General features: G+C 38.7%; 1 protein-coding gene across 1 annotated transcript in view; it reads right to left on the bottom strand.

Annotated features, from left to right (window-relative positions):
• Positions 1 to 1,000: 1,000 nt before the first annotated feature.
• The window catches only part of ABCA12 (ATP binding cassette subfamily A member 12), a 119,303-nt gene continuing 112,256 nt past the window's right edge, over positions 1,001 to 8,047 (bottom strand). Inside the window, exons 51-54 of the mRNA XM_032233361.1 lie at positions 7,178 to 7,270; positions 5,932 to 6,037; positions 4,949 to 5,086; positions 1,001 to 1,381 (exon numbers count right to left, since the gene is read on the bottom strand). Coding sequence (XP_032089252.1) covers positions 1,304 to 1,381; positions 4,949 to 5,086; positions 5,932 to 6,037; positions 7,178 to 7,270 — 415 coding nt within the window. The 3' untranslated portion in view covers positions 1,001 to 1,303. The remainder of the gene's footprint in view (positions 1,382 to 4,948; positions 5,087 to 5,931; positions 6,038 to 7,177; positions 7,271 to 8,047) is intronic.

The raw sequence follows: 8,047 nt of genomic DNA, 5'->3' as shown, positions 1-8,047 counted from the left end.
AAACTAAAAAGAAAATAAGATTAAAGATTCAGATGCAGGTAGGAGATGAAGGATAAGGGAAAATAGAGTACAATAATATTTTTATGAATATATGTCAATAATGTGTATTAATATCAGAACTATACAGGTTGGATTATTATTTTAGCAGTGTGATAGATATCAGAATAATATTGTGATGTAAATGGATATGAAGAATGGGAAAATAGATTTTGAATGACTGTACTACTAAATATGTATAAAAATATGAATAACAGTGGAAAGTTGGAACTTAACAATAGGCAATTAGGGAAATATATATAAATATATATTAATCCAAACATGTGTATTAGTAGTAGAATTATATGGATTGAAGAACTGGAAAGAATATGAATAGAAATACTCTAAATGTATAAATGATCATGACTGATGCTAAAACTGTATAAGGAGATATTGAAAAATGGAAGAATGAAGGATGTAACTGATGTAATTAAGGAAATATGAACAACAAAATAGTTGGAAAACACATCTTTGAATATTATAGTAATATGAAAGGGGGAAAAAGTTAAAATAAGGATAGAAAATAGTGGGGGAAGTAATTATTAATATATTAAGATACATAAAAGGACAGAAAGATGGTTCAGAAAGGAAGGGTGGTAATAAAACATATGTATAAATAACATGAAACAATGGAAATGAAATGTAATATTTAGGAATAATAAAAGTATGTTTATATGTACTGAAATGTATGTTACCCAGTTACCACACCATTCATGCAGTGATATGCATAAAGAATATAAAAAAATAAAAACTTGATTTAAAAAAAAAGACATTTAAAACATGTAAAGAAAAGGAAAGGAAATATTCCTAAAACTAACTTTTATCCAACTATTTGCTATATATCTCCATACTTTTCTTCCCTTACAAACATTTCCTTTTAGGAAGAGCTAAACAAAGATTAGAAATTAACAGATGATGCAGCCATTTTAAATATTTTTATTTAACATTGTAGTAATCTCTCTCTATAGCAATCTTTTGGCTTATTAACACAGAGCAGCTCTTCTTTTTCACTGAGTATATTTCTTGGGAGTTGGAGCATGGAAAGAGTTTTATAAATATATGATGAGAAATATACTCGTATCTGTTATGTATTCTTACGTATAAAAAAAAACTTGAGAAAGAAGTGAAAGACCAATCTCATATAAAGGGAAGGGCCTGGATTCATGGTCTAGATTACAATATGCATAAAATAACTTGCAAAGAAAAGCTTTAATACAGGAGTCAAGAAGATTTGGCATAAAGCTTAGTAGAGCCGTTAAGTGTTTCCTTAAGGTTCTGAACTCGTATAAGTGATTTCATCTGAAATAGCAGAGCTACTTTGAGCTTTAGCAAAATTGATGAAAACCTAAAATGAAACAAAAACATATTACATGAAATTAAACATATTCTGTTTTCAGAGAGTTTCTAAGTGGACTTCTTACACCTAGTATAAGTATGAAATTAAAGCATTCATGTTATGGTTACTAAACTAAAACAGATGCTTATCAAGAATGAAGAAATCAGCAGGTACTGCTAAGACCTCTCTTATCTGACAGCTCTTATTTTACCAAATTTGTTACATTCAACCTAAATGAATTTCAGACATTGTGTAGAAAAAATTTCAGACAAAGCCAATTAAAAGCCATTTGCCTCTTTTTGGTATTCATAGCGGATCCTATATTAGGGGCCAAGGGCTATATGATACCCAGAGAGGTGGAGCACAAATGAAGTTGTATTTCAACCCTTCCTTCAAATGACTTTGGAGATGAAGATGAGGGTGCTTTTAATTCAATTCAATTCAATTTACTGAGTTTGTATGTTGCCCTATTCCCGAGGGACTCAGGGTGGCTCACAATAAAAAAGGAAGGGGATACAAAAAATAAAATAAAAACAACAATTTAAAATACTACAACAGCCATAACCTCGGATGGGGCTGGATAGTTCAACAGCCCCAGGCCTGCCGGAACAGCCAAGTCTTAGTTGCTTTGCGGAAAACCGGAAAGGAGGTGAGGATCCGGATCTCCATGGGGAGATCGTTCCAGAGGGTCGGAGCAGCCACAGAGAAGGCCCTCCCCCGAGGAGTCGCCAGTCGACACTGGCCGGCGGATGGAATCCGGAGGAGGCCTAATCTGTGGGATCTAATAGGTCTTTGGGAGGTAATTGGCAGGAGGCGGTCTCTCAAGTACCCAGGTCCAATACCATGTAGGGCTTTAAAAGTAACGGAATTAGGAATTATTAGGAATTATTAGGAATTCTTTCCCCAGAGATCAAGAGTGTTATTTACTAGACATATAGCTAAGATCCACCTATTCTTCCAAGTCCATGTTCATTAACAAAACTGAATCCATTAATATTCAGGTTGTAATGTTTAAATGTTAATACAGTGTTTTATCTTGTAATAGCAATTTATTAAGATATTGCTATTTTGAAGATTTACTAAAGTGAGATAGAATATTTTAAAAGAAAAACAAATTAATTTGCTTTTTTATAAACTTTCAAGAAAATTCAGAAATGGACTTAAATGGCAGGAAGCTACAGTTATGTTACCATCAATGTGTGAAATTGGGCATTTTACAGAATGCCTAGGAAATATATAGAATGTAAAAAATGGGACGTCAAAGTATAAAATGCTTTAATATTTCATATATTTCCTAGTATATTTCCTTCTATGTACTGCCAAAAGGCACAGTGGCATAGTATAAAATACTCCACTAAAATATCATTCTATCATTCCTTGTTAGGTTAGAATAGGATAGGACAGAATAGAGCTTGAAGGGATCTTGGAAGTCTTCTAGTCCAGCCCCCCCCCCTCCCCGCTCAAAAACCACCAGCAATGAAGCACCTGCAACTTCTGAAGGCAACTTCTGTTCCACTGGTCATTTGTTCTCACTGTTAAGGAAGTTTCTCCTTAATTCCATGTTGCTTCTCGCTTAGATTAGTTTCCAACTATTGTTTCTTGTCCTGCCCTCTGGTGCTTTGGAGAATAATTTGATCCCCTCTTCTTTGGGACAGCCCCTAAAATATTGGACTATTGTTATTATTTCACCCCTAGTTCTTTTCTCTAGATTAGCCAAACCCAAATCCTGCACCCATTCTTCATACATTTTAGTCTCCAGGCCATTGATCATCTCAGTTGCTCTTCTCTGAACTTTTTCCAAAGTCTCAACATCTGTTTTGTAGGGTGGTGACTAAAATTGATTACAGTATTCCAGGTGTGGCCTTAGTCATGCTTTATGAAGCAGTACGGATACATCAAGTGATTTTGATTCCGTGCCTCTGTTTATACAACCAAGGATTGTATTAGCTTATTTGGCTGGTGTCGCGTATTGCTGGCTCATGTTCAATGATCATCTACCTTGACTCCAAGGTCCCTTTTCCGTTACTGTTTTTGAGCCGGGTCTGGCCTAATCTCTACTTATCTCCTTGATTTTGTCTTCCCTAAATGTTTGTGGAAATTTTCAGTCATCCAGGTCATGGTTGTCCCAAAGGTGATTTTTTCAAGAGGCCGCTGGACTTTTTGGTTTTTCTTTGAAGATGTTTCGCTTCTCATCTAATAAGCTTCTTTAACTCTGACTGGATGGTGGGAAATGGAAGGATTTATACTCCTTGCAGACAGATAGTCATTTGCATTCTTTTAGTGAATCGTTAAGACCACCTGGAGGTTTATCTGTGTCATCGGGGTCACCTGAGTGCTGCAAATGAGTGTGGAGATAGATGATATAGTATCCCTCCCCTCTGTTGAGGGAGGGCGGTTCAGTTTTGACATAGACGGCCTCTTTAACCCCCTTTTTAAAGCAGTGGTCCTCTCTGTCCAAAATATGGACTTTTTGGTATTCAGAAGGGTAGCCAACGTCTCTTAAATGCAGATGGACTGCTGAATCTAGTCCTTACGTGTTTGTTCTCCTACATTGTGCCATGCGTTTATGAAGTGGTTTTGTTTCCCCTCCACCTGGCTCACTGCATTGTACTGCATATACCACCAGTTGCTCAGTTCCTCTCTCCGTGTTCTGCCTTAGTGCATTCTTGAGTTTGAATGTGAGTTAAATTAAGCAGCTCTGCTTTCTCCCTGCTGCCTGTTACTTCCTTGCCATCTTCTCTCTTTAGTAAATCAACTGTTTCCTTGACTTTTTTGTTGTTATTAATACAGTGAAAGAAACTTTTTTTAAAAATTATCTTTGACTTTTGTTGCAAGTCTTTGTTCATTCTGAGCCTTCACTTTCCTGACTTCATCTTTGTAGTTTCCGGCTATCTGCTGATGTTCTGCCCTAGTTACGTGTCCCTCTTTTTATTTGTCTTTTAGTTTACCAGAGAGAGCTTTGTGCAGCAATGCTGGTTTCTTCTTGAATTCCTTATTTTTCTTTTTCAGTCGTATTGTGCTGTACTGGGCTTTTATGATCACATTTTTTCAGAGTGTCCCACACTTCTTGAGTTGCTTTCCCCTTTAGGATTTTCATCTATGGAATCTTTCCTAGACTTTTTCTGAGTTTTTTGGTCCTTGTTTTTTTCAGTAAGAAAGTTCTTCATTTTGCATTTCTTGTTTCATTTTCATATAGATGTTTTCAATAAAGAGTTAGGGTTAGGCTAATTCCAACCCTCACCCTTTTCATGAGTCTCTTTTCATATTTTACCTAAAGAGTTCTTAACATTCTGCATAATGCCTAAGTGTTATACATAATGCCAGGGAAAGTATATAACATATTAAAAGAACACAGACATTCCAAACTTTGCCTAAAAATATCAGACGTTCTATAGATTCCTAGGGATTCCATACAAGGACTGATTTTCACACATTGCTGGTAACAATTACAAGATATCTTGCCTCAAACTAGGAAAAGAGATCCAATGTCCCAGGAGCTGCAATCCAGACGTCTGTGCTTCTTACAGTTTAATTCTATTATATCAACAAAAAACGAGACACCTTTTATTTGCTTACCTCGTCCAGTGTTGTTTGACTCACAGAGAAGTGTTTAATTTCAAAAACTGCTTTGTTCATTTCTAGAAGTTGAAATATGTTTGCCACGCCTCCTGCAGACACTGGGATGTGATATTCCACCATGTTCAGTTGATGGTCCTGTGTGAATAAGATTTAATGCAGACAAATGCACATTTTAAATCAAATGCCATCTATCCATCTGACAACACATTTCCAATCTTGACTCATATTTCCAATCTTGATTGTATCTGGCATTTTTATAGGATTGTGCCATTTCTTTCATCACAGTATGTGAAGTTATTTTACAGGGCCTTCTCTGTTATCCTGGATGGTTTTTACAAACTACTCTACAAGGAGCTTGAGAATGAACTATCAGAGTCAGAATCGTTATGTGCTTATACATTTGATAAAGGAAAAAACCCTCCAGTGTTAATAGGTCCTATTAATCAGGAACTACTTCAGCTTTTGCTTTTTTTTATGCTGCCAAGATCTTAGAACCAGGCGCAACCAAATTTCTAAAGGAATCTTATAAAAGTGTTTTTTTTTAAAAAAAAAATCTGTTTTCTCCTGTACAATAATGTGGTGCGATCCTTAAAAGGGAATGAGGAAAGAAACCTGTAAAACATACTCTGTACTCTAATTTTATAGAACAAATGTGATACTTTTGGCTGGTAATATTACCTTGTGAATGCTACAGTTAATTCAGGATACTACAATTTCTATCAGAGCATTAATTAAGAATAATTTGGCCTCTTTTTAGTTTCTGGCTGGACTGAACAACAGGCACTCACATTATTACATTCTATGAAAAAAAATCATTGCACTTTAGCTTAGCCTTATTGATATTCTGCTTATTTAAATGCATGAAAGAATATTCTATCATGTTAGAAATCTCCCCGAAGCCCAAAGAAATATAACCAGATTTTTAAGTTGTTAATGTGACATTCAGGCACTTCACAGTATAGATATGTAAAAATATGTACCCTTAAATGTGTATTTGGAAAGTTTGTTTGTAAAAATAGAGTCAGCTTCTCAATGCTGTCCACACTGTTACTCAAATGCATCTTCACAGTGAATCCTTTTCCAAATCTAGAGGAAAATAAGAAAAGTATAATTTATTACATTCAAACTGGAACAAACTCTGCTGCAGATTTCCCTGATCTCGGTTCATGTTGCTCAAATGGCAAGCAGGGCCACAACCAAGAGTTTAGGCTCAAAATGTTTGCTTAATGGTTTCTTGAGGTCTACCTCGGCCTGCCATCTCTAGACTTGCTGGTGTTATCAAGGTTTCAGCGATATCAAATGTGGCTGGTCCATAGACACATGGTAGGGTTGCCGCCTTCAGGCCATCGTCCGTGACCTGGTTAGCCCAGAGATAGTTGTCTACTCAGGAGAACATATGAGCTCCACTGTTCCAGGTGAGTAATATCAAACCCATTGAGACTTCCCAGTTTAGCTATTTTGAGAAGCCCCCTGGGGTGCTGGTCAATGCCTCCATTGCTGCAGGAGGAGCTGGGCTGCACTTAGGAGTCCCCGGGATGGATCCCTCAGGTACATCTGGCAGGCAGGGTGGGGGGCTTGGTCGCACCAGGGCTCTTTACCCCGTCTGACACCCAGTAATTTCAGTCTCTGTGTTAGCAGCAGCTCCCTCATCTGCAGCATCCCACCTTCATCGCCACTATCGCCTCACGGGCTGCAGTAGGCAAGAACAGAGCAGCATAGATACAACAGCATTTACTGACTCAAACTGGAACTGGAGAACAGCAGGCAAACCCTTATGATTCATACTCAGGGCCTTCACCAAGCATAATACTCGAAAAAGCCTTCCCAACTATGAATGTTCTAGGTTTCCCTCCAAAAGAGTTGGAAGTTCACAGTTGGGCTCATCTCAATACATAGCAGTTAGAAGGGCCTAAGTGATGCAACATCCGTGGTTTGTGTAGGCAGTGTTGCTATCTATGCTGTGTCCTATGCTCATCCTTTGATGCTTGAATGTGGCAAATCTTGCTCTAAATATCTAAGTTACGATACAAAGATGTGATAGGATGCAAAAACTTCATTATATCACCAAATATGAACCTTTGTGGTTCCCTTATCCATAAAACTGAAACATTATTTGTTTGGTAATTTTTGTACCATCTCCCCCCTTAGAGCAAAAATTGCTCTTATGCACTTCACTGCTTGTTCAGTTGGGTGGCAAAGTCGCCCCAAAAGAAACGTTTTACCGACCTGCTTTTGATATGCTGTAATGAGCCCAAGCACCGGAACTCTCCATTTACCATGATAGCCAGGCGGGTGCAGAGGGCCTCACATTCTTCCATGCTGAAAACCAAAAGGAACTGCATTTTCAATTCAATTTCAACTAAAATGTCTGATGATTAGAGCACATCCTGCTGTTTGCAATTTTCTCAAAAATATGCCCAACTTATATATGTCAATAAATAATCAGCAAAATGGGACTGAAAAGAACATGAAATCTAACGTGGAGAAAAGCAAGGAAAAAAACAAAGGTACAAGTGCATCTTAAGTGAAATCCGGTCTCCCACTTGACCTGCGCAGATCACTTTTCCCTGGGAGCTCGGCCAGTGCGGTTGAGCCTGCTGATCCTCCAGCTGCCTGGGAAGGAACCTTCTGGAGCTCCTCGGCCTGCGAGTCGAGCTCCAGCCTGGTTCCTTCGGCTCCTGAGATGCCCTATCTTTGCAGGATAGCTTCGGACACAGCTACGTGCTCACGGCTTGGGTTGGACGGTCATTCTTCGATCTCTTGGCTTGGTTGGGCTGAGTCCCACCAGCCTGCTTCCCGGATGGTGGTTCACCATGCTCCGCGGGGCGGAGACCTGGGGTTATCCAGGAGTTGTTCTGAGCTGGTGGGTGCGGTCCAATAGCCCTGGTTCCTCAGTTCATCATCCCCCCACGCGGTGTCGGAGCTGGTAGATGTGCCTCCTCCAGATTCGTCCATCCTCTAGCTCCACTCAGTACGATTTTGGCCCAGTGACGGCCATGAGTCAGCCCACCAGCCAAGTCGGGTACCCATGTAGTTGTGGGCGAATACCTGGTCATTTATGTTGAACTCCCGGGCTGGTCGAGCGGAATCCAGGGG

Source organism: Thamnophis elegans, chromosome 1, assembly GCF_009769535.1.
Source record: "Thamnophis elegans isolate rThaEle1 chromosome 1, rThaEle1.pri, whole genome shotgun sequence".
NCBI lineage: Eukaryota > Metazoa > Chordata > Lepidosauria > Squamata > Colubridae > Thamnophis > Thamnophis elegans.
Note: the sequence above shows the minus strand (reverse complement) of the source record. Positions and strands in the feature narration are given on the sequence as shown.